Source organism: Otolemur garnettii, unplaced genomic scaffold (assembly GCF_000181295.1).
Source record: "Otolemur garnettii isolate 467f Iridium unplaced genomic scaffold, OtoGar3 scaffold00096, whole genome shotgun sequence".
NCBI lineage: Eukaryota > Metazoa > Chordata > Mammalia > Primates > Galagidae > Otolemur > Otolemur garnettii.
In genome coordinates this window covers 372,085-399,057 of record NW_003852491.1, presented here as the reverse complement: position 1 = coordinate 399,057, position 26,973 = coordinate 372,085, and the positions used below count along the sequence as shown (strand labels likewise).

Below are 26,973 nucleotides of genomic sequence, written 5' to 3'. Positions count from 1 at the left end.
CCCCAACCCTAAGAGGACTCTAAGAGACGGCACCATGGCTGTGTGGCCATGTCCCACATGGTTTGGGACACACAATACTGTAACATGGAAAAGGATTTAACCTGGTAGTTTTTTGTAGTCGGTTTTTTTTTGGCCAGGGCTGGGTTTGAACCTGCCACCTCTGGTATATGGGGCTAGCACCCTACTCCTTTGAGCCTCAGGCACTGCTCACCTGGTAGTTTTTTGGTTAATAGATCTCATGGCACGAGTGAAAGAGTTCTCCTCTTTCTATTTCAAAAAGTCAAAATTCTCAAAAAGAAAGTTGCAGTTCACTGTTAATAAGTCTGTCTTTTCTTATCATAAATCTCCTTTTTGAACAGAGAGACCAAGTCCCAGCCTTCTCTAGCCAATAGATTTCAGGATAGAATTCTTGTTTTTTTTTTTAATTTTTTTTATTTTTGAAACAGTCTCACTCTGTCAACTGGGCTAAAGTGCTGTGGCATCGTTATAGCTCACAGCAACTTCAAACTCCTGGGTTCAAGTGATCCTCTTGTCTCAGCCTCCTGAGTACCTGGCAGTACAGGTGCCCACCACAATACCTGTCTATTTTTTCCTATTTTTAGTAGAAATGAAGTCTTGCTCTTGCTCAGGCTGGTCTTGAACTCCTGAGCTCAAGCAATCCTACCACTCATTTGTTTTGCAAATGAGAGAGAGAAAGGACTAGTCAAGATCCCCCAGGTACTGTCAGAGCTTGGATTCAAAGCCAGAGAGGCCAGAAATGAGGCATTTCTCTACCTAGAAGTGGCCACTTTACATCTAGTACTGGGCTGGGGCCTCCCTCCCAGGAATCTAAGCAGTGGTTCTTCTGGGGATCTGGAATCCAATCCTGGCTCTGCCACTTTGGGCATCTTCCCTAACTGGAGTTTCCTCATCTGCAAAGTGAAAAGAATAATCCTATAAATATTAAATATAATATTTATAGGGGGTGGCTATAAATATTAAATATAATCATACATGTGAAGTGTCTGGCATGGAACCTGACACATGGTGGGTGACCAAGGGTATCCCCTTTGCTGAAAGAAATTTTTACTTACTGGCATAAGGAAGTAGAAATTCTTAAACATCTTTCTTCCGTCCCTCAAAAAAGCCCCACACTACAATAGAAACCCCCAAATAAAGGACATTTATGCTGTGGAATACAATGTAGCCATTAAAAATAAAACAAATGATTAAACATTAAAACAAATACAGCTTTACGCTGTATGCACTACCATAGGAGGATATTTAAGGTTAGGTAAAAAGCCAAGGTGCAGACCCACGTTAAGAACTCCCAATTGTTTAATAAGAGGATAAACAGGTAGATGAATCTGTGTGCAAAGACTGCTTGTGGAAGAATACAAGAAACTGTTACTGGAGATGAGAAGAGGTCTGGAGTGACAGGGAAACTTGTTTGTTATTACTTATTCTCTCTCTCTCTCTTTTTTTTTTTCTAAGAGACAGAGTCTCACTTTATCACCTCAGTAGAGTGCTGTGGCGTCACAGCTCATGGCAACCTCCAACTCCTGGGCTTAGGTGATTCTCTTGCCTCAGCCTCCTGAGTAGTGGGATTCCAGGCACCCACCACAACACCTGGCTATTTTTTGTTGCAGTTTGGCTGGGGCTGGGTTTGAACCTGGCCATCCTCGATATATGGGGCCAGTGCCCTGCCCACTGAGCCACAGGTGCCCCCCCATTACTTATTCTTTTACACTGTTGGTTTTTTGTTTTTTGGTTTTTTTTTTGAGACAGAGTCTCACTTTGTCACCCTTGGTAGAGTGCCATGGCATCATAGCTCACAGCAACCTCAAACTCTTGGGCTCAAATGATCTTCTTGCCTCAGCCTCCCAAGTGGCTGGGACTATAGGTGCCTACCACAGCACCCAGCATTTTTTTTTGAGATGGGGGGGTCTCACTCTTGCTCAGGCCGGTCTTGAACTCCTGAGCTCAAGCAATCCACCCACGCTGAGAATCCAGAGTGCTAGGATTACAGGCGTGAGCCACTTCTCCCAGCCTTGAGATTTTTTAAGTATGTGCGTTATTTTCACAATAATATAACTATTTTTGTTAGTTTGCTGGCTAAAAATGGTATCTTGTAGGTGTTTGGTTTTCATTTTGTAGACTACTCAGAAGAGAGAACATCTTTCCAAAAGTTTTTGGCCACTGTGTTTCTGTTTTTGTGAATCGTCCCTTTGCACTCACTTTGCTCTTGAGGTCTTGGGGTTTTCACCTTAATTATTTAATTATGACACTGATGCGTAAGGAGGAAAATGAACAAGCAAATACCCTAGTGGAGGCTGGGTAGCCACTCACGTGGAGGTGTTGACTTCCACAGGGTCCGGCCAGAGGGCCTGGGTTGTGATGCCAAAGGACAGGACAAACAGCTTCTCCTTGTGGCTCAGCTGCTCATCAATGAGGCTCTGTTGGACAAAAGGACAACACTGGCTCCATCACAGAACTAGAGGCACATGGAGTCTGGTTTCAGTTCTAGAGCCTTGCTGGCCCCTCTGGGCTGGGGCATGAGCTGTGCTGAAACAGGGCAGCTTGAGGCTCAGCTTAGAGGCCCTACACTGGCATCAGCTTCCTGCCCGCTGGGCCTCAGGTGTGAGGGGGTGGGCATCTTGGCTGCTCTTCTCAGCATGTGCTATGGCTGGACCTTTAGTGCTTAATTGTGGCACCCAGGGAGGGAAGACAGAGGTCAGGGGCAGTGGTTTCTCTCCAAGGCAAGTGAGTCAGGGATGGAGCAATAGGCTTGATGCCAGCTTGGTCAATGCTCTAGAGCTGTATTTGATGAGTATCTAACAGGAACTTGAACTCTGAAGAAACCAGAACAGCTGCTCCATCCAGAAAAGGCCAGAAGCCCTTTGCTTCTGCTCCACTGTGCTAAAGTCGGCCTCCCTCCAGGGAATGGTGGGCTCTTGAGGGAAAGTGTCTGGTTGGGAGGCGCAGGTGACAATATTAGAAGTTCATACTGTCACAGAAAAGGACTCTGTGGCTGGTTTTCTGAGAATGCAACACATTTCTTTAAACAGAGGCACTAATTAAGTGTGAACTGTTCTTTACAAAACACCCTGTTTTGCAGGTTAGCAGGCTAAGGAAAGGAAGGATGATGGGGTGGATCCACTGCTTTTCTGTGCCAGAGACTTACCATGAAGTCATTCTGGAACTCCTCTTTCTGAGGGCCACTGCTGACAGCTGATACATCAATGAGGATGCCAACTCTGGTCCCCTTGATGAGGCCAAATGTCTAAAACCAAGGAGGGCATTCGGGAACAACCAGCATAACACCGTGTTTCCCCTAAGCCTGATGCAAAAAGAAACTGATGGGATCCCCATTTGTAGGGGAAAAAGCAAAACCCAGTGTCCTGGCCTCATGGTCCTACTTTGAAGCAGCCTGTTCCTTTAAACATTTTTTTCCTCAATAATCACTGCCCACTTTTTTTTTTCTTCTGAGACAGAGTCTCACTTTGTCGCCCTTAGTAGAGTACCATGGCGTCACAGCTCACAGCAACCTCCACCTCTTGGGATTAGGCGATTTGCTTGCCTCAGCCTCCCGAATAGCTTAGACTACAAGTGCCTGCCACAATGCCTGGTTGTTTTTGTTGCAGTTGTCACTGCTGTTTTAGCTGGGGTCGGGTTTGAACCCGCCACTCTCAGTATATGGGACTGGCACCTTACCCACTGAGCCACAGGTGTTGCCCCACAGTCCACTTTTATAAAGTAAGACATATTTTTTTTTTTTTGAGACAGAGCCTCAAGCTATCCCCCTGGGTAGAGTGCCGTAGCATCACAGCTCACAGCAACCTCCAGCTCCTGGGCTCAAGCGAGTCTCTTGCCTCTGCCTCCCAAGTAGCTGGGACCACAGGAGCCTGCCACAACGCCCAGCTATTTTTTGGTTGCAGCCGTCATTGTTGTTTGGCGGGCCCCGGCTGGATTTGAACCCGCCACCTTAGGTGTATGTGGCTGGCACTTTAGCCACTTGAGCCACAGGCGCCGAGCCAAGACATACTTATTTTAGAAAATCTGGACACTATAAAAGAAGTACACTTTGTTTGAAGATATAAAGTTTGATAGCTAATTAAGTCAGTTTATCTTATTTAATTCCTATATACTCTTACTTTTTTTTGCCCTCTCTACCAATCAAAGGCAGATGTGTTAAGAGCAATAGCTGCAGTGGTATTTCTGTGACTTTCTGATTATTTTTTTAACAGCTATCACTAACAGTTATGCTCTTCTGCATATGACCAGGTTATGTCCTGATAAACCCACAACAGGTTGAAAGTATTTTAAGTCAAAAACCCATGTGATACCCTGACAAACACATCCTACAGTTGAAAAATCTTAAGTCGAACCATCCTAAGTCGGGGACCATCTGTGTACATGTCGATGCTGTTTGATTCTGCACATAAGCGTCCCTCCTCTTAACAGCTGTATCATGAACTGAAACTTCCATTCACGTGAACTTGATCGCTCTCTAGGGGCAGCAGATTCCATCTGGCGCTTTTTACCTTAAATCCTACTTTATTGGATACTTAATTTTCCTGTTCAATTCACTCTTCTGCTCTCAGAGATGAGTATTTTACCTCTCACATCTCCAACATTCCCTTTCCTCACTCTCCCATCAAATCATTTTGCCTCCAATTTCACTAAGAAAACAGAAACAAACTGGAAAGTATTAAAAAAAATTTTTTCCATGCAGAATCTGCCAACCTACCTGCCTCTAAGCCCCCCACACTTCACCTTTCCCAGTTATAACACATCTTAGGCAACCAGCAACAGCCCAAGGCCGACCCTTTCACTTGCATCACTGGATCCTCTCATCTCCGGTAACCATCCCTTCCCCTGGATCATCAGATTCTCCCTGCCTGTTGTATAATTTCCATCACCATATGTAGGGACTATCATAGTGCCCCTATTAAAAAAGAAAGAAACCTCTAGGAACCCACCTCTGCGTCCTGCTGCTGCTTTATTTTTCTACTTTCAATTTTAGCAACACATCCTCACTCCCATTTCTCTGTGACTCACTCAAATTAGGCTCTCATGTCCCCACTCCTCTGAAGCCACATTCATCAAGGTGACTAATGACCTTCCTCTTGCCAAGGCCAATGGCCAAAGGCCAAAGCCCAAATCCTCAACTTTCTTGAACTTTGATTGCACCGTAATGCCTGCCTAATTTTTCTACTTATTTATTTATTATTTTATTATTATTATTATTTTTTTTTTAGTAGAGACAGGGTCTCACTCTTGCTCAGGCTGGAAGTTAAAATTTAGAGAGAGTTCTTTTCCTTTTAAAATTGAAAACAGCTGCCATTAGAGCTTTGGCACTTTTGTAATTGTGAAAACATGGATTCCATAAACCTAGCCATCAAAAGTGTAGACATTTATTGCATAGAAATAATGAGACAGGTACATAAGAGGGAGTCGGAGCCCAGGGATACCAGAGATTTTCATCATTTGAGAGAAGTCTGAAAGTAAACATAAACATGAAATACCAAGATTTTAAAATGAAACTGAAAAATATTTAAAACTATGAGGCCCAGAAACATATGACTGTGGGCCAGATTCTCCCTGTGTCCCACTGGTTTATAATCCTTGGGCTTGTCCTCCACAGATACAGACCCAGAGAAGTGAGGCCGCTTGCCTGTGGCATTCTAGAGAGAGCAGAGGGGAACTGGGACCAGTCACAGTCTATCTGTCGCCCCAAGCTGCCTCAGCAGTCCAGCAGCCTTGTGAGTTGATTTACAGGTGATTATATTCCCTGGATCCAGTGTGGGCCCTTTTCTGGCCCTTCTCTATAGCTCCATCAGAAAGGGGAAGGGAGAGGAAGGCTTGTTGATCCCTGCCCACAATGCTGAAGGAGCCAGGACAGGCGTGATGGGGGATGGAGGTGGGTAGGTGATAGCAACATTCCCTGAATGGATGTGTTTGGAGCAAGTGAGGATTCCACCCGCAGGTCTTCTCAGCCTGTTACCATGGGCAACCAGAGGGGGTGCACCAGAGCTGGAGACAGCATTGGTTGACTAGTCCAAACCTGTGAAGGTGGTCTGGAATTGGCAAGGGACAGGGGAGAGGCAGCCTTAGCACTATGTTGTCACCTACTAGACCTGGGTGAGGATGGGAGTTGGGAAGCATGAATTTCAGCATCTGCCTGAACTCTTGTTTAAAACAAGAGTTGAGGGTGGTGCCTGTGGCACAGTGGGTAGGGCACCGGCCCCATATACTGAGGGTGGCAGGTTTGAACCTGGCCCCGGCCAAACTGTAACAAAAAATAGCCAAGGGTGGGCGGTGCCTGTGGCTCAAAGGAGTAGGGAGCTGGCCCCATATGCTGAAGGTGGCGGGTTCAAACCCAGCCCTGGCCAAAAACTGCAAAAAAATAAAAAAATAAAAATAAAAAATAGCCAGAGGTTGTGGCGGGTACCTATAGTCCCAGCTACTCAGGAGGCTGAGGCAAAAGAATCACCTAAGCCCAGGAGTTAGAGGTTGCTGTGAGCTGGGACACCATGGCACTCTACTGAGGGCGATAAAGTGAGACTCTGTCTCTAAAAGAAATAAAAAGAGTTGAGGATGTGTGCCTAAGAGTGTAAGCAAATGGGAAGCCAGAAAAGTATCACTTGGAGGAAATTAAGCTAAAACAAATAAGAACATGAAGCAAAGGATGATACACTCATGATCATTCTTCTACTCTGGGGGTCTGAGGAGAACATTTAGCCAATTTTTTTTTTAAAGTTATATCCAGATAATCAGCCTTAGCCTTATAAATCTCATTACAGGTCTAAGGTTCAATGGTCTGGTTCTCATCTGCCCACCATCCTTGTCCCCCCCATCCCTCCTCACCTGCTCTGGGTAATAGCACTCTGACTTTCCATGTGCAACCACTTGTCTCCTTTTCTTAGCCCATGAGGTTTTTTGGGTGGACTTACCTAATCATGCCCACTTCCCCCACCCCCTGCTTTCTCCCAGGAGTAAGCAGTCATTCCAGGCCCAGATAGTTAGTATATTTCATTCCCTTGGCTGCGGTGATGGATATAAATTACTAACTGGGAGTCAATCCCAGGAATTGAGAGGATGTACAGAGAATAGGAGATGAGGTCCCTTTTGACTTGAGTGGTCTAGCTGGTGACACGTAAACTCAGAGCTGTTGAGTTTATAAACTCTTGAGCTGTCTACATCTTCCCATGTAGATCCAAGAATAAAACCAACCCAGAAGAAAGCAGATCCTAGGAACAAAGAGATGCTATTATTTGAGCACCTAGATGCAGCTGTGTCTGGGTTTTTCATTTATGCAGGTTAAGAAATTTCTTTTTTACCTTAAGCTGATTCGCATAATTTAAGTTGAAGGCTTATCGTTTGCAACGGAAAAAATTCTACTAAGTGCCAGAAGGACTGCAAACAGAGCAAAGAAGAAAATCAATGTCTGTTACCTTCTTGCTGTTTTCTGTGAGCCACTGAATTCTCTGTTGATATTGTTCAATAGCTCTGTCAAAACACCAGAAAGACTTGTTACCCAAGGCTCAGCGCCTGTAGCTCAAGTGGCTAAGGCACCAGCCACATACACCAGAGCTGATGGGTTCAAATCCAGTCCAGGTCTGCTAAACAAAAATGACAACTACAACAATAACAAAAAAATAGCTGGGCATTGTGGCAGGCACCTGTAGTCCCAGCTACTTGGGAGGCTGAGGCAGGAAACTCGCTTGAGCCCAGGTCTTGGAGGTTGCTGTGAGCTATGATGCCACAGCACTCTACCCAGGGTGACAACTTGAGGCTCTGTCTCAGAAAAAAAAAAAAAAAAAGACTCATCACCCAAGGTCAACTTCATCACCGAGCAACATCCACACATGGAAGGAGGTGGGAATGTTTTTTTGTTTGTCTGTTTGTTTGTTTTTAATGTGTCTATGGTCTTGGGGAATATAAAGCAAAGACAAAACTGAAGACATTATTAGATTGCCACGGCACCAGATAAAACACCCAGGGAATCTTGAAAGGGGCTGAGTGCATAGATGCTGCTCTGGTGGTGATGCAGCGCACATGATAAAAATGACCAATGTTTGGCAGAACCAGGGGAGAGCTGCCATGTGGGGGTGGGTCTGGGGGATGGGGAAGTGTGTTCTCCCGAGGAAGGTGGAAGAACATCCTGCCCTTGTGCTTGCTCAATTCTGTGTCTTCTTAGGTCAAACTCTTCCTAGTCTCCTGCAGACTAACCATAAGGACACAACAGAGGCAATTTAGCAGCAGTTTCTTGCTGGATTAATTAACAACAACAAAAAAAGTTAAGTTCTGTAAAGTAGCTAGGGGAACTTTCTGACCTTCCCTTATTGCAAACCATTCCAATGACTGGTTAGAGACCAGCACCTACTAGGCATGTAAAATAAGGACTCAGTCACTTGAATTTCATTGACTGGCCTTCACTGAAGACAGGGGGGATTTGGGGGCCTAAAGAAGGGGAAGGAAGGCCTTTGGATAAGGAATCATGGGGCAATGGGTAGTGGGTAGAGTCAGGAAAGATACATGAGTACAAATAAAACTAAGAAAAAAACTTTATGCTGAGATATGTTTGGGTTCAAGATCCACTCTGTTGCTTATCAGTGGCATGACTTGGGTGGGGGTGGTAACCTCTCTGAACCCCAGTTTCATCATCTCTAACACGAAGATAATAATAGAACTCTGTCCATCTGAATTTGCCAAAAGTCAATTTACTGAAAGCCAGTTCCCTGAAAAATCAATTTGCCAAATGACCAATTAGCTAAATAGACTTCCTTAAAATGCTGGATTTGCAATTAAAACTAATCAACCAAAATATTACAGAATTCTTTAAGACCTGTTTAATTTTCCAACCTAATAAGAATTACTATAAAATTTACGGTTAAAAGGTTTTGACAAATTTGGCAAATGAGTCATTCTGTGAATGGCCATTTAGCAATTGACTTTTGGTTAACTGGCTTGAGAATAATGCAATGTTTTGAGTTGTTGTAAGGATTTAAAAAACCCAATGCATCCAGCCCTTAGCAGAATCTCTGACACATTATTAAATGTTAGGTATTATTATTACAACTTTTTAAGAATCATAGATCATGACAGTAATCATGAATCATAGATTATAGCTAGGATCACATCTTAAGAACTATCCTGTTTATCAGGTAGTTTATTTATCAATAGATGTGTTGGTGTGTATGTGTGTACATATTTGCATGTATACGTGTGCTACTAAAATTGGTTTAGGAGTAGAGTTCATGCGTATTTTGACATACAAAGCAATGAACCCAACCAAATTTGACATTGGAGGCAGTCATTCTTTTTTTTTTTTTTTTTGAGACAGAGCCTCAGGCTGTCACCCTGGGTAAAGTACTGTGGCATCACAGCGCACAGCAATCTCCAACTCCTGGACTCAAGTGATTCTCCTGCCTCCGCCTCCCAAGCGCCTGGGACTACAGGCACCTGCCACAATGCCTGGCTATTTTTTGGTTGCAGCCATCATTGTTGTTTGGCGGGCCCAGGCTGGATTCAAACCCGCCAGCTCAGGTGTATGTGGCCGGTGCCTTAGCCATTTGAGCCACAGTACCAAGCTGGAAGCAGTCATTCTTAACCTTCAAACATCAGATGAAGCCAGGTTTTAGGTATTCGTCCAAAGGGGCCATGGATTTCTAAAGGCTGCAGACACTGATCTGATCTAACCCTTTCTTTCTTTCTTTCTTTCTTTCTTTCTTTCTTTCTTTCTTTCTTTCTTTCTTTCTTTCTTTCTTTCAGACAGAGTCTCAAGTGCTCTCCCTGGGTAGAGGGCTGTGGTGTCATAGCTCCCTCACAGCAACCTCTAACTTGGGCTAAAGCGATCCTCTTGCCTCAGTTTTTCTATTTTTAGTAGAGACAGGATCTTGCTTTTGCTCAGGCTGGTCTCAAACTTGTCAGCTCAAGCAATCCACCCACTTTGGCCTCCTACAGATCTAGGATTACAGGCATGACCCACCATGCTCTGCCTTGATCCAACCTTTTTATTTTAGAAAAGAGGAAACTGGGGTTAGAAGCAGGAAGAGACCTGTCCAAGGTCCTGCAGAGACTGTTGTCCCAACAGAGTTACTTTCAGGCTGCTGAAATGAGATCATTCTCAAGCTGGGGGGGATGTTGGGAGGACATTGACAAACATACTTACTCCAAAAGCTTTGATTCAAAGTGGTGGATGATCTGGGTGGAGAAATGCATTTGCTGTACGGCATTGGTGCCCTCCTCCCTGAAGAAGCAGAGCATAAAATAAGAGGGGGCTGTTGAGGCCCAGTGGGCTGTGTGTGTCACTGCAGGCTGGGGGTGGGGGAGGCAAGGGGAATGGCTTGGGACTTACGGTACCACTGTGCCCTGACTTATCAGGTCAGCCAAGGTGAGTTTCTCAAACTTTAAACTGTGAGTTGAAAGCCAATCTTCAGAGTCCTCCCAGGCTGAAGACGGGGTTTCACTTGTCAGTAGCCTCTACAAGACAAGAGCCAGAGGCAAACAGAACACTGTGGAAAGAGAGGGCCCTTGGTTCTCTCCTCATAGATCCCCAAGGGATTCTGAAGGATCTCCACTTCTGACTGATCTGTCTTAAAGCAGTCTAACAGCTTGCCTTGCTGAGGGAACAGGTGAATGTGTAGGCCTGTGGTCCAGGCCAGTCTCCCCTCATTATTCTTGACCTCTCACCTCATCCCCAAGATGTGACTAGACAATTCAAGGATCACTTGCCATTCCTGCCTTGTATAACTGAATATACAAACATACACTGGCCAGACAATATGACAACAGAGCTCTGACCCACAGCTGCTGCAGCAATTGGCCCAGAATGGTCAGGGTAAATGACTGCCAGCTTCCCTATGTTTTATTCCTACTTCCAATTCAGAACTAGCTGGTGGAAGCTCAATATGCCCCCAATTCAATCACATCAGATGCCCCACTTCTAATGAGCCTGCCTGCAGTCTCTCTGTGCCAATGACTTCCAACCAGGGCATGCCTAAAGCTTTCCATTTTTTCCATGACACAACTTTTCCACTCCCTTGCATGCCTTTATGCCTCTGTGAAACACAGGGGACTGTGGCTGACTCCCTTGCAATAGCAAGTTCTGAATAAATTGTTTGTTCTCATTTAGGTGGTCTGTCTGTTATTTCTACACTAGTGTTCTCTGAATCTTATTGGGTGCATGAGTTCTGCCTTTTGTCAGGCTTAGCCTCTCTAAGGGGTCCTCAACAAATGTTTGTTGACTAACTGGTAGAGGAGGGAGTGAGTTTATTCTGTCCATTCTAGAGGTCAGAACTGGGAGCATCAGGTGGATGTTACAGAGAAAGAATTTCCCAGCCATCACAGGAGTCTGGCTGTGAAATAAACTATACTCTCTTGCTTGTACCAAGTGACATCTGTGTCAGCTACGTGTTGCTAAGCTCAGGATGTGGGCTTAGTGGTAAAGCTCATGTCATTCATGGCAAGCATTCAATACCAGCAATGTTTACTTGAAGCCAGAGGTGGAGAGCCCTGGAAGCCTGATTGGAGGCTCGGAATCTGCTTCACGTTGTTCACCTCTCTGGAGTTTGGCATTTCTTCCATTTCCAGCAGGTATTTCTGCACTCTTAACTATTAACTAGGCACTGTTCCCGGTGCTAGGCTACCCTATGTTCTTCCCTTCTTGGAGCTTATATTCTAGTGTGAATAGATGGATAGTGAACACAAAATGAAATCAACATACATAACAATTTTTGAAAGAGATAGTTCTATTAAGAAAGTAGAACAAGGACTTGGTGCCTGTAGCTCAGCAACTAGGGTGCCAGCCACATACACTGGAGCTGGCAGGTTCGAATCCAGCCCGGGCCTGCCAAACAATGACAACTACAACCAAAAAAATAGCCAGGTGTGTGGCTAGTGCCTGTAGTCCCAGCTACTTGGGAGACTGAGGCAAGAGAATCGCTTAAGCCCAAGAGTTGGAGGTTGCTGTGAGCTGTGACACCACCGCACTCTACTGGGGGTGACAAAGTGGACTCTGTCTCAAAAAAAAAAAAGAAAGAAAGAAAGAAAAGAAAAGAAAAGAAAATAGAACAGAGTGAAAAGACAAGCAAAACAAAATCTGTCTCAAACCAAAAACGAACAAACAAACAAACAAACAGAGCAGGGAATTGTGATAGTAAATTACTAGGGTGGAGAGATGAGGCGGCCACTTCCCCACTTCCGAGAGGGGTGGAAGTCAGAATAGGCCTATCTGAGCTGAGACCTGAAGGATGAGGGGCCAGCCCCGTGCCTCTATGGGGAACATGTTCCAGGCAGGTGTGTAGACAGGGGGAGGAGGGGGGCCGGGGGAAGGGTGGGAGTGTTGAAAGATGGCGAAAGCTGTGGTTGGATTGTAGTGAATATGGGGTAGCATGATATAAGAAGAGGATAGAAAGGTGTACAATGCCTGAATCAGGCAGAAATTCTGCAAGAATTTCCAGTACAACTGCATGTGGAATAGATGGGTTTCAGATGTTGCCCCAGTTGGCCATGACTCTCTTAGGGTGTGCAATGGCATATTAACAAGATAGAGCTGGGGTACTTTATAGGGGCCTTTTGGTCTCCACCACCAAGCATGAAAATAAAAGAAAAATCTTTGTTGTTGTTCTTTTTGTTTTTTGTTTTGTTTTGTTTTGTTTTGTTTTTTAGACAGAGTTTAACTCAGTCACCCTGGGTATAGTGCTGTGGCATCATAGCTCACAGTAACCTCACATTCTTGAGCTTGAGAGATTCTCTTGTCTCAGCCTCCCAAGTAACTGGGACTATAGGCACCTCCTACAACACCTGGCTAGTTTTTCTATTTTTAGGAGAGGTGGGGTCTCACTCTGCCTTTGGCTAGCCTGGACCTCCTGAGCTCAAGCAATCTGCCCCACCTTGGCCTCAGCCTCCCAGAGTGCTAGGATTACAGGTGTGAGCCACCATAACCAGCAAGAAGTAACGAAAAAATCTTGAGTCCCTTCAAGAGAAATTCCAGGCACTTAGCTAGCCTTAAAAAGTAAATGAGCAACTCAACAAGAGGATAGTAATAACTTAAACAACAATAGTCTCCCAAGCAAATTGAGTCACAAGCTGTTTTGGTTCCCCATAGAAACTAAAAGATAACATCTTAACATACGTTCTTGAATCATTTTTCAGAAAACCGGATTTCTACCAGATGGAAACCGCCAACTACTGTTATATGAACTCAGATAAGAGGGAACTGGGGACTGAACTCTGACCACCATTCTTTGTTCTAAATTTCTTCCTGAGGGGCCTGGACAGAGTCATGTGTGCGGATCATCAGTCTTACTAAACTGACCCAGTTTGTTATGACTTGCTTTTGTGACATGACTCTGGCACATAATGATGATTAACAGGTTTCCTTATCTAAAACAACTTATGTTAACGCTAAACCTTTCTGCTGACCCCAAGTTTTTAGACAAAGCCCTCCTCCCTCAACCAATTACTGATCAAAGAATCTCTGAATCCACCTATGACCTATAAGCTCCTGCTTTAAGATATCCTGCCCTTTTCCCTTTTTTTTGACAAACAAATGTATAACCTCCATTTAAAAAAAATTTTCTTTTTTAAGAGACAAGGCCTCCCTCTGTCACGAAGAGAGTGCAGTAGCACGATCACAACGAATTCTTGGGCTCAAGTGATCCTTCTGCCTCAGTTTCCTGCATAGCTGGAGTACAAGTATGTGCCACCATGCCTAGATACCTTTTAAATTTTTTTTGTAGAGACAGACTATTGCTGAATTGCCCGTGTTGGTCTTGAACTGGGCTCAAGAAATCATCTTGCCTTTCTCTTCTTCTCTGCTCTCTCTCCTCCTTTCTCCTCCTCACTCTCCTCTTCACTCTCTTCTTTTTCCCTCCTCTTTTTTCTCCCCTTTTCTCTTCTCTTTTCTCTCCTCCTTGGTGCTGCTCTGCAGCCTCCCTCCCCCACCAATAAAGACCTTAAAAAAAAAAAGAAAAGAAATCCTCTTGCCTAGGCCTCCCAAAGTGCTGGGACTATGGGCATAAGCCACTGCACTTGGCCCATGAATTGATTTATAGTTTTGCCTATAACTTTAACTTTCCTGAAATGCACCCCTGCCTTAAAAACCCTTACTTGTGAACCACTGGGCAGTTTAGGTCTTAAGGATTAGCTGCCTGTTCTCATCTGGTGCCCTGCGATAAATGCCTTTCTACCTCTCACTGCAAATTTCGCTCTCGGTGTTTGGCTTTGCTGCATTGGGTTAGTGGGCTCAAGTTTGGTTCAATAATAACAAGGGGAGATCAGCTTAATCCCACTGTGGGAGACACCTTCATGGCTGTGAAATGGGCCCAACCACTGTTTAATCTACTGAACCCAAGTCTGGATTCAAAGATGTCTCCTGGGTACCTGCTTGAACCCCAAGTGGGTTTTGTTTAGGGTTGTGTCTGTCATTTTCACAGGTGAGGGGATGAACATGGGGTTGGAAACTGCTGTAGCTGAATGAGCTAGGCTGGATAGGACAGAGGATATGGAGGAGGAACAGGACAGAAAATAGGGTGGAGGAAGAGCAAGACAGAAGAAAGGAGTACAGGGTACTGGGGTTCTCCCCTTACTAGCTTTGTCACACCTAAAGCTGTGACTAAGGTCTTGAGTGTTTCTGCATGAAGAATGATCCTTATTTCCCCCTCATGTTTGGTCATAAATAGAAGGTCACCATAAAACAAAGACAATGAATGTAAAATGCTACCATTATATTCCAGTTAGATACTATTTCATGCCTTAGGTTCTGTGCCTGAGGCCTATTCTCCCCTCTATTTCAATAGAAAATTAGCAAGTTTTAAGGAAGTGTGAAAAACACACTCCTAATTACAGCAAACACTTAAATAGCACTTACAACTCTCAAATCACTTTCTGTAGATTCACTCATTTAATTCTACAAGGTATGGGGTCCATCCTTATAACTCCATTTTTCCAACAAGAAAACTGAGGCACGGAGAATTTAAGGAATTAGCCCAGAGTCATCCAGCTAGTAAGTGGTGGAGCTGGGATGCAAACCCAAGTCACATTTCTAACCATGAGACTAGATTGCCTCTCTAACCTAGCACCAAACTCTGACTTTCTCCATGAAGGACTGAGAGAGAACAGACTGATGGGATTACTTTCTCATTATGTGTTCTGGGCTAACCAATGTTCTGCCCTTGAACAGCGTGTCTTAAAACCCTTAGTCCCTTGTCGCATACTCAGGGAAATGCTGCTCCACATCACATGAACACTAGATGTCACTGTTCTCATCTTTCCGGATGCAACTAGCTCCCTCCCTGGTTGGTAACACAGAGTGTGGTAGATTTTATTATTTATCTATCTTCCATCTTTCTTTCTTTTTTCTTTTTTTTTTTGAGACAGAGCCTCAAGCTGTCACCCTGGGTAGAGTGCCGTGACGTCACAGCTCACAGCAACCTCCAACTCCTGGGCTCAAGCGAGTCTCCTGCTTCAGCCTCCCAAGTAGCTGGGACTATAGGTGCCCGCCACAATGCCGGGCTATTTTTTGGTTGCAGTTGTCATTATTGTTTGGCGGGGCCAGGCTGGATTTGAACCCGTCAGTTCAGGTGTATGTAGCTGGTGCCTTAGCCACTTGAGCCACAGGCACTGAGCTTTCCATCTTTCTTGAATTTGAAATGATCTATCATGTTTTAGGACATGGGTTTTGTGTTACTGGTACTTGAAAAGCCAGTAATAAACACATTATAGAGTGTGTTGCAAGCCATGCTGATTATGTATTAAAGTAGCCCCTTTGCACAGAGGATGGTATGATTTTCATGTCGGTTGGAGACTCTCCCTCTTTCCCCTGGGTTTTCATTTGTGAGGCAAGGGGGCCCCAGCTGTGGCTGATAAATGTAAGATGGTCTTTTATACACCTGGAAAGTCACACATTGTGGTATAAAATTAGATGAAATAAAGACCCATGTCATCATCATCTGAAGTCCTTGAGAAATTTCTTCAGAATCTCAAGACTCTATCGACCTTTCCTCATTTCCCTTTAATTAAACTTGCTTTCCTATAAGTGCCAAAACTTGAGAAAAGTAAAACCTGAGAATGTTTCTGATTGTTTAATTGCCAGCATTATAACTGTACTGTTGGCTAGGCGCCTGCAGCTCAATAGTTAGGGTGCTGGCCACATGCTCCGGGGCGGGTAGATTCAAACCCATCCTGGGCCTGGTAAACAACAACAACAACAACAACAAAAACAGCTGGGCATTGTGGCGGGCACCTATAGTCCCAGCTACTAGGGAAGCCGAGGCAAGAGAATTGCTTGAGCCCAAGAGTTTGAGATTGCTATGAGCTATGATACCATGGCACTCTACTGAGGGCGACAAGTGAGACTCTGTCTCAACAACAACAACAACAACAAAACTGTATTGTTTTTGACTGATTATCATTTCAAAGGTGTCATATTTAAACTCTAGGGTAGATTAGGTAGCTGGTTGTGAGCTCACCTTGTGCTTGACAACTGATGAAGTCTGAGTTCCAGATAATCCACTCACTCTCCTGGGAAGGCAGCTCACTGACACACTGAGTCAGCCTAAAACTACAGGTTGAGAACTGCTGTTCTAGAGGCTAATTCTCCTGTCATAACCCTCTTGCTCCAACAGCATGTCCTGAAATGGATTTCTAGGTCTAGATTTTAGAAAATCCCAAAAGAAAAACAAATCTCAGGAAGGGAAATATTAAAATTAAATGCCTCAGACTTCAGGCTTTGATATCATAATCAGAGCATTCACATGCTCCTGATTATTTAGTGATGTGGCCAAAAAGGCTATAAAATTTAAATAAATAGCATAGAGATTCTTCAGTCATTTCTAAAGGCAAGGGATTAGAGGTGAATATTAAATCTTTTCTCAGTCTTAGAGTCCTATGTGAAGAAAAATGTACCCAGAGTTTAGGACATTCTGCATTCCCTGGCTATAATTTATAAGCATCACTACACAGTTAAAGCACTATGGTTTTTACCAGCAGGTCCTGTGTCTGGTTAACATGTGTAACCAGTAATCCATTGTCTGAATTTTGACCAAGTCCATGCATATCTTTCCGGTTCAGTTGCTTCTTGGGATTTCTCTCAGTGATTCTCCTCGTGCTACAAAACATAAAGTGGTGTGATCAATGCTCCAGCCTGGACACTGGCTCCACAATCTTCCTCTCTTTCCCCAAAAGGCTTCCAGAAATATTTTTCTATGCTGTAACTAAGAAGAGTTCCTGTAGAGTCCCAATAAAATGTGGACTTCAGATTCATGAGATATTTTATTATATTGTTCTGGTAATTAGATAACTAAAACCCTCAGGTAGATTAAAAAAGGATGTAATGACCATTTACTCAATCTCACTTCAAGGCAGATAATTTCCCCCCTAGCTCCCAAGAGCAAAATGTTGCTGCTGTTTTCATTTGAAAAAGATTTGCTTACCAGTGATTTTCCAGAGATGTATTATCTTGAGCATAGAAGACATGACTAGTTTGTGTGGCCATTACAGAAACACCGAACACTTATGTTTCTAGGGAGGAAGAGAATCCCAGAAGAAAAGATGAAATGCAGCATCCAGGCAAGGGCTTTGGGGTGTGTTTATGTTCAGATCAATTCTTCTTTCATTAATTCATTCGATACATATTTACTGGACACCTACTAGATATCAGACATTGTGCTTGGTGCTGAGGATATGTGAAAAAAACAACAAGCTTTCTCAACCTGGGCACCTATGACCCTTGGACCAGATAATTCTGTGTTGTGGGGGCTGCCTGTGCATTGTAGGATGCTAAACAGCATCCCTGGCCTCTGCCTATTAGGTGCCAGCAGCATCCCTTCCCACCCTGCCCTAGTGTGACAAGCAGAACTGTCTTCAGGCATTGCTGAATATCTCCTGGGGTTAGGGGTGTAAAATTGAGAACAACTAAGATAGAAATTGTCATTGTCTTCATAGGGCTTACATTCTTTAGGGTGGACTCTGATATTAAAAATATTAAATGAAGTAATTACAAATTGTAGAAAATGCTGTAAAGGAAGTGTGCATGATAGAAAGCAGTCAGGAAAGGAGTCTACTTTGCATAGGTAAGAAAGGAGGGTAGGGAGGTGTCATAGGAGCTTAGATTTTCTTTTTTCTTTCTTTTTCTTTTTTGAGATAGAGTCTCACTATGTTACCCTTGGTAGAGTGCCATAGTGTCACAGCTCACAGCAACCTCAAACTCTTGGGCTTATGTGATTGTCTTGCCTCAGCCTCCCAAGTAGCTGGGACTACAGCCCCCCGCCACAATGCCTGGCTATTTTTTGGTTGCAGTTGTTTAGCTGGCCTGGGCCGGGCTCAAACCTGCCAGCCTAGGAGCAGTGGCTGGCGCCGTAAGCTACAGGTGCCAAGCCAGAAGCTTAGATTTTCTTGAAGGATAAAAAGGAGGTGACTACTCTCTCCCAGCTTCCTCCTCTCTCTCTGCTTGCTCCTCCTCTGTCTCATTGGAAGGCTCATCTTTCCTCTTCATGAGCATTGTAAGTTGGTATTCTTTGAAGCTAAACAGTACACATTCTTCTCACTTTCTCCACTCTTCCTAGGCGATCTTACCCCTATTCGTGGCCTCAACTAATATCTATCCTTTGATGACTCCTAGTTGTACAGCAAAAGCTCAGAGTTCCCATTTTGTCTCTAGATTCACTCCCCATATCTAATCCATCACCTAATCTTATTAATTTTACTTCCCTCCAATCACTCTACTCATCTGTCTCTGCTGACGTATCTGTAGCCCAGGCTACTGTCATGTCCGCCATAGATGACCAGTGTAGGCTCCAACTGGCTTCTCTACAACCCATCAGTCCTCCTATCCAGTAATCTTTTCCAAACACAAATGCAATGTTGCACCCTGTTCTTCTCCCTCTTGCTTAAAACCAATCAGGCTTTTCTTTATTTCTGGAGTGAAGACCAAGATCCTTCTGATGGCATTTGAGGCTCCATAAGGTCTGGCTACTGCTCACCTACCTACCTAGAGCTCCCATGACACCCTTGCTCTCCCCTTCTGTGTTCCACAAAGGCCTCCCTTTTTCGGATCCTGAAATGTTATATAGTTCTCTTGACCACAGGGCTTTTCTATGTGCTGCTGTCTTTGCTCTGAAACATTCTTTTCTTTTTCCCACCATACTCATCCTTGACATTTTGCTCAAATGTCACTTCACACAGGAAATCATCTCCAGTATCTTATTCTATTTCAGGTTTTTTTGTTTTATATAGACTTTCACAGAACTGTGCTCCTTTCTTTTAGAGCACTTATGTTAATTTGGAATGAGACATTCATAGTGTGATTTTAAAAAAATTGTGTGTCTCTCCCATTACACCATAAATTACATGAGCACAGCAACTGTCAGGCACTCAATACATATTTTGAGGAGGGGAGGTGAAGGGAAAGGAGGTTGAAAAACTACCTTGATTCTTGAATATCTAAATATTCATCCCAGGCACTTGTGAGAACTGACTTCACTTTCTGCTTTTGTGTTCCATGAGATACCCCATTCCTTATAGGTCCCTACCTTTTTGCTTAAGCTAGCTCATTTAGGTTTCTGTTACTTGCAACCAAAAAAATACTGGTTAAGACACAAGTAAGGATGGGCACTCTGGGAGGCTGAGGCAAGTGAATTGCTTGAGTTCAGGAGTTAGAGACCAGCCTGAGGAAGAACAAGATCCTGTCTCTACTAAAAAAAAAAAAAAAAAAAAAAATAGAGAACATAGCTGGACATTGGCACAGATGCCTGTTGTTCTAGCTACTTAGGAGGCTGAGGCAGGAGGATCACTTGAGCCCAAAAGTCTGAGGTTGCTGTAAGCTAGGCTGATGCCACCCTGGCTTATTTATTTATTTATTTATTTAAGACAGAGCCTCAAGCTGTCACCCGGAGTAGAGTGTGTGGCATCACAGCTCACAACAACTTCCAACTCCTGGGTTTAAGTGATTCTCTTGCCTCAGCCTCCTAAGTAGCTGGGACTACAGGTGCCCGCCACAACACCTGGCTATTTTTTGGTTGTAATTGTCACTGTTGTTTGGTAGGCCTGGGCTGGATTCGAACCTGCTAGCTCTGGTGTATGTGGCTGGCGCTTTTAGCCACTTGAGCTACAGGTGCCAAGCCTACCCTGGCTCTTTAGCCTGGAGCAAGAGAGTGAGACTCTGTCTCAAAAAAAAAAAAAAAAAAAATAACAAGTAAGAAACTCTGAATAAAGTTGTAGCTTAAATATTAGAGTGTGTGTTTTTGTGAAATCATTAAATTAAATAGCCTATTAATGGTTCAACAACTTGCTTTTCTTGTTCAGCCTTTTAATCTTTTATTCAGAGAATGTTTTGTTTTCTGGGAAGCAGCAGTATAGTGTGGTAATGTCTTAAAAAGAAAAACTGGCTTTACTTCAGTTAGCTTTCATGGGAGACTCTAGAGCAGGGATTATTGAAGTAGAAATGCCACATGAACACTGGACACCCTGTAGTGCCTGGGGTCACTCTTTTCAGTGAGTGATTAACAGCTCTTAATGAATTCGGAGGCCTGCAGGACTGGATTCTGGGGTGACCTGTGTGGGCAGATAAAGGAGGGGTTGGCTTGCATAAAACTTACAAAACAATGTGCTATGCTAGAAAAAGCTCTGGGTCTTTGGTTTCTTCATCCGCAGAATAGAATGGGGATAAAACTAACTGCTTTGCCTACTTGAACTTCATGGTCAAGAGGATCAAATGGAATTGAGTAAAATACAAAATACTATAAAAATGTACAATACCATGAAAAGTGTGCTGCATCTTCAAGCACTTCAGCATATGACACGGAGGCCATCATTGTTTCATGAACGTTTAAAGAGTGCCAGAGAGAGCTGGTCCTGGGGAGAGAGGACAGGGCACTGTCCTTACCTTCTGGTCTTGACTCAGATGAAACCTTGTTAGAGAAGGCTTCTTTGAGTAGCATGAGTCAATTAGCACCCCTTCCACTTTGCTTCCCTTTTCGCCACAACACATGTCACCATCTGATGTTTTATATATTTACTTACTTACTGTTGAGGGGGCACAGAAACACACTAGAATATCCATGAGGACAGGGAGTTAGTAATGATCACTGCTAGAACACTTTTGCATAAGACAGTGCCTAGAACATAGTAGCTACTCAAACATTTGTTGAAATAAATGCACTAAGGGCAGGTCCAGAGTTTGGGCAAAGGTGGGCCACATTACTCTCAGGTTAGTAGTTGGAGGAGGGAAGCACAGCAAACCAGTCCACGGCAGACAGCACTTTGGTCAAAAGGAAAGAGGGAGCCTTAATTACTGGATGAAAGAAAACTTTCAGCTAATTGTCTCAATTGATAACAGTTAGATCTAGGATTCTCCTAAATATTCATCCAGAATAAAGCCATTGCCAGGGTTTATACTTTTAACTACAAAATTACCTCTATTCTTGACCCCATCCACTCCATTCCAATCTGTGCTGCCGGAATTTTTCCAGTATGACAATTTGTTCTTACTTCTACCTGGTCAGAAAACCCTGCTGTGGCTCTGCAGTGCCGTAGGATAACCAAGGTGGATCGAGACTTTTCATTCTTTTTTTTTTTTTTTTTTCATTTTTGGCTGGGGTTGGGCTTGAACCCGCCACCCTCAGCATAGGGGGCTGGTGCCCTTGAGCCACTGGTGCCGCCCCAAGCCTTCTCATTCTTTCAGGATGCGTTTCTCATTTACCTTTCCACCCTAAGTCTCACATTTTCTGTTCCCTGGCAACTCCCACTTTACACCACCTTACTACTTCACACCCCCTTTCACTCAGGTTTGACCTCTTTAGTCTGACAAGAAAACTCAGAAGTCTTTCTTGAACCCCATTCAGTGTCCCCATGCCCTCAGGGAGGAAGTTGGTCCCCCATGTTAGTACTCATGTTGCTGCCCCCTCTGTCTCCCCATCAGCTCCACTACTTCCAAGCCTGCTGTGGTACCCCCAGCACCTATTTCAATGCTTGGCATGTAGGGAGCAGATGCTTTAGACTCCAGGCTCCCTCAATCTTCTCACTCAGTCCAGAGCTTAGCGTCTGGGCCTCCCCTGCCCTCTCTCTTGCCACCCCTGTGAACCCTGGTGGCACTCACCCTCGCTCATATTCCTTCATTTATTTCTCCATCTGTAGGAAAAGGGCCTCTGCCACCCCGTGCCCTTGCTTCTCCCAGTTCTCAATTCTAGTTTTCTCCAAGCAACTCAACAGTGAAGCTTGTCCTGCGGGAAGTGTTAGGTTGTCTCCAAGGTAACAGACTGCACCACTGCAGCTTGGGGTAGGGAAAGGGCAAACCTTCCTCACCCCAGGAAGAAGTTACCACTTTGTTGTCAATAACCACCTCTCCCAGGTCACTCTGCTTTTCTCCACCCTCACGAAAGCCTGGAAGCAGTATTCAGAGGTCTTTTCTATTTTCAGAACCTCTCAATTAGCAGAGAACCATGGTTTAGACCAGTAGAGCCCTGGTGTCTGCAGCCTTCCAGCGGCAAGAATTGAGGAAAAATACCAGAGAACCTGTGATGTATAGTAAAGGTGATAAGCATCTTTTGCACTTCAGATGCCAAAGATGACATCTTACTGACAGCCCTCTAAAACCCCACCCTGTATGGCTCACCAAACCTGGCTAGTACAGCAAGCTCAGGGAGTCTTAGCCTCAGAAGAGACCACCTACCACAAGTGGTTCCTAATCCAGGTGCCCATTAGAATCACCTGGGTTGTTTGCTGAGCAAACATTCCCACCCAGGAGATTGATTCAGAACTGTGCTTAAGTGTGGAAACATTAATTTTTAACAGTGGCCCCAGGTGATTATGATGTAACTAAGTCCTTGGTACATAGCTGGGGAACTCTCCAACCTCTTCTTTTGGAGAAGACAAGATAGACAAAGTGGTGTACCCAATGTCAACTAGCTTGAAAGGGCCTAAGGGACCTTCACTGTTCACTTTCTGAACCTGTAGTTTTGTAAGTTAGAACATGTGCTACTTTTGATGGTCATTCTATAGTAGAGAAACTTTGGATGCTGACCCCAGCAGGGGAGATCAGAAATAGCCAAACTCCTCAAAATAGGAACTGCTTATCAATCACCAGTTACTCTGGGTAGAACGGTCCTGGCCTGAGAACAGTACCATGCAAATCCATATTACCAGCACCATGTAAAGGCATTTGTCATTTGGCCAACACCAACAAAGTGGAAAAGGAGGAAGATCAGAGACACGTAAGTCACAAGAGGTTGTGATTCACCAATGGCTAGTCTGTGAATAAGAGGTGAGGGCTCTTGAGCCCACCTTCATGGAAAGTCTGGGTGAAAGGGGCTGGCTAGCTTTGAGACACCATTTTTGGGGACAGGGGAGCCCCAGACAGGTAGTCTACCACGCTCACAACTTTCTTTTTTCCCTGGATATGTCGGTTTTCAACATTGTACAAGAAAGAAAATCCAACACTGCATACCCTCTGTTTCTACTTGAGTTTAAATGACAGACACATTCTAAATATATTTGTGACAGATGGATAAAGCAGAGTAAGACTTTCAGGCTTTTGGCCAGTTCAGAAGAAAGCTATGTGTGGGTAACCATCTTTCTTAGCTCCCCTCAGGATGTAGATCAGGACTGGCCCTGTGTAAAACATCAGAGCATGACAGGAATTTCTTACTTTAGGTTCTTGGAAACAGTTAAGGGTTAACTCATCTCTGGTCTTTCATTTAGGAGCTCTAACCTGGAGTATGGTGAGATACATTTTTTAGATATTAATTTGTGTTTTGCTTTGTTTCTTCCATTTCAAACCAGGAGCAACTGCTTATTGTTGGGTTGGTAAGAAGCATCCTGAAGTCGACATTTTTTCCCTGTCTTTTGGAAAAGCCTAAGTTAACTGTAAGATTAAAGTGATATGCCATAGCAGGGAAAGTGAGGAATGTGTTTAATGTCAAGAGGAAAGTGGGAGTGTCAAGATTTTTTCAATAAAAAGAGGCAGAAACCCAACTTAAACTGGATGGAAGAAAAAAGGGATTTTTGTTGTTGTTGTTGTATTTCTCAATTTATTTATTTATTTATTTTTGAGACAGAGTCTCACTATGTTGCCCTTGGTAGAGTGCTGTGATGTCACAGGTCACAGCAACCTCCAACTCTTGGTCTCAAGCAATTCTCTTGCCTCAGCCTCCCAAGTAGCTGGGCCTACGGGCCCCTGCCACAACGTGCTGCTATTTTTTTTCTTGCAGTTGTCATTGCTGTTTAGCAGGCCCGGGCTGGGTTCAAACCCGCCAGCCTGGGTGTATGTGGCCAGTGCTGTAACCGCTGTGCTACAGGTATCAAGCCGAAAAAAGGGAATTTATTTGCTCAAATAACAAAAAGAATCCAGGGATAGTTGTGGCTTTAGGCGTGGCTTGATCTAAAGGCTAAAATGATGTTAACAGAACTCTGTCTCCATTTCTCATCTTCCTTTCTTCTGTGATGGCTTGATTCTTAGGCTATTCACATGTGGCTGCCAGCAGTACCAGTCTTACCCTCCTACAACTTAGGAACCCTAGGGTAGGAGAACACCTCTTCCTCAGCAGTTCCAGAAAAGTCCCAGGCTGGTCATATGCCATGCTCATTTATGAACCAAGCACTTTGACTCTAATTGGCCAAGCTCAGCTCCTGTGTCCCGGCTCTGGAGCTAGAAGGTAAAATCAGCCCATGAAACCACATGGCCCAAAGGTAGGAAAGTTTTCCAAAAGAAAAAGAGCCTTGCAGTGGCTCAAGCAATCCTCTTGCCTCAGCCTCCTGAATCGCTGGGACTAGAGGAACCGACTACAACACCTGGGTAGTTTTTTTGATTTTTAGTTGAGATGGGATTGCTCTTGTTCAGGCTAGTCTACTGAGCTCAAGCAATCCACCCACCTTGGCCTCCCAGACTGCAAGGATTACAGGCATTAAGCTGCCACCATGCCCTGCCTTTTTTTTCTTTTTAACCAAAGAAGGGGACTCAAGTACTAGGCAAACATGCTTCTGTGGGAAGCCAAAGAGAAGAGAATATTCTCCCAGAGATAAAGAAATAAAAATAAAAACCAGATATCTGAAAATCAGAGGGAATGGAGACGCTTAGTATTTGGTGGCAATGCTTTGTTTAGATGGTAAGACCTAAGAGAAAATGGGTCTTGCCACACTCAGGGAGAGAGCACAGGAACAGGAGTTCCTAGCTTGCCAAAGTTTATCATGTTCTAAGCATGAGGTGGACACAGAAAAACTATTGCACTATCTAGCGTGGTGCACTTGATGTATTCGACAGATGACAATTCCCTGGGGAGGCCTTCCTAATGTTTGAGCCATGGACCTTTGCACAATCTAGGGTATTCTTTTTTTTTTTTTTTTTTTTTTGAGACAGAGCCTCAAGCTGTCCCCCTGGGTAGAGTGCCATGACATCACAGCTCACAGCAACCTCCAATGCCTGGGCTCAAGCGAATCTCCTGCCTCCACCTCCCAAGTAGCTGGGACCATAGGTGCCCACCACAACGCCTGGCTATTTTTTGGTTTGCAGCCATCATTGTTGCTTGGTGGCGCAGGCTGGATTCAAACCCGCCACCTTAGGTGTATGTGGCTGGCGCCTTAGCCACTTGAGCCACAGGCGCCGAGCCACAATCTAGAGTATTCTAATAACAAATAAATTTCCCACCAATATGGTAGAAGGGATTTAGTTGATTTACTTCTAAGTGCTGTGGGAATGAAATGGGGAATAGCCTGTTTGAGAAAATTTCCCTGGGTACTGAAATCCTTAAAGGGCCCCAATAAAATCAATAAGTGCCCTCTCCTAGCTTCACTAATCAAGAAAGTTAGCACTTTAAGGAGAAAGCTTGACAATGAGGGGGGAATGATGGAAGATTAGACACAAACAACATAAGTAGGAGGCTCTTCTTACATATATCTTTTTTCTTTCAACAAAGTAGGTAATAGTCACAAGTTGTTCCCAGAGACTACCTTTTATGGTTGTTTGCATTCCACATCCAGAAGAAGCAAACCATAGATTTAGCTGCTCATGTTTGAGCCAAGGAATCATGCATCTGGGACAAGCTATTTTTATTTCCTTTAGACTAGACAAACTGGCAATGTGGGACAGGAGAAGGAGTCCTAGATCTGTAGTCAGGGAACCAAGGTCTAAAACCCAGACTCACCAATGACTAGGTATAGGACCTTGAGTCAGTTGTTCATCTCTTTGATCCTTAGTGTTCTGGTCTTTAAAAAAGACCTCTTATTTCACAGGGAGAGGATTAAGATGATTTATGGGAAAAGCACATGACCATGAATTTAATGTTGGTTTCTTTCTCTAAACATACTGAATGCCATTGAACCACAGTACTTTTGAAAAAACAAATTGTGGTCAGGTGCGGTGACTCACACCTATGATCCTAGCACTCTGGGAGGCCAAAACAGGTAGATCACCTGAGCTCAGGAGTTCAAGAAGAGCCTGAGCAAGAGTGGGACCCCGCCTCTACTAAAAATAGAAAAAAAGAAGAAAAATTGCTTTAGTAGTTGATATACTTTAATTAGAATGCCAGGTTATTATGATATTTGGGAAGTTTTTGTTTTCTAATGGCAAAAATCTGGAAGCAATCTAAACGTACATCAAAATGGGAAGATAAACTCAAGAGACTGCTGAAAAATGCATATACATTTGAAGAAAGGAAAAAAACTATTGAAATTCTAATTTTTAATATAGATAAATAATAAAAGATGAATACAAGTCATGCTGAGTACTTCCTGTAATTGCATAACTCAAACGTAACTTTAGTATTACAAATTTAATACAATTTTTCCTTTCTTAAAATGTGTATTTTTTTAGTACCCTCAGTATATATATTTGACATGATATCAAATGGAATACTGTGTAGTCATTAAAATGAGGGAGCTCTGTATTTACTGACACAGAAAGATTTCCATCACAAATTGAAAAGTAGTGGCAAATATCTGATCTTATTTTTGTAAAACTGAACAACATTGAAATGTCCAATAAACTTTTTTTTTTTT

At 43.8% G+C, this 26,973-nt stretch overlaps 1 protein-coding gene across 1 annotated transcript in view; it reads right to left on the bottom strand.

Annotated features, from left to right (window-relative positions):
• VWA3A (von Willebrand factor A domain containing 3A) overlaps nt 1-17,482 on the bottom strand; it is a 58,904-nt gene extending 41,422 nt beyond the window's left edge. Inside the window, exons 1-7 of the mRNA XM_003795840.1 lie at nt 17,421-17,482; nt 16,972-17,095; nt 10,343-10,467; nt 10,157-10,234; nt 7,437-7,491; nt 3,164-3,262; nt 2,329-2,435 (exon numbers count right to left, since the gene is read on the bottom strand). Of these exons, the coding sequence (XP_003795888.1) occupies nt 2,329-2,435; nt 3,164-3,262; nt 7,437-7,491; nt 10,157-10,234; nt 10,343-10,467; nt 16,972-17,095; nt 17,421-17,482 (650 nt within the window). The remainder of the gene's footprint in view (nt 1-2,328; nt 2,436-3,163; nt 3,263-7,436; nt 7,492-10,156; nt 10,235-10,342; nt 10,468-16,971; nt 17,096-17,420) is intronic.
• Nucleotides 17,483-26,973: the final 9,491 nt, after the last annotated feature.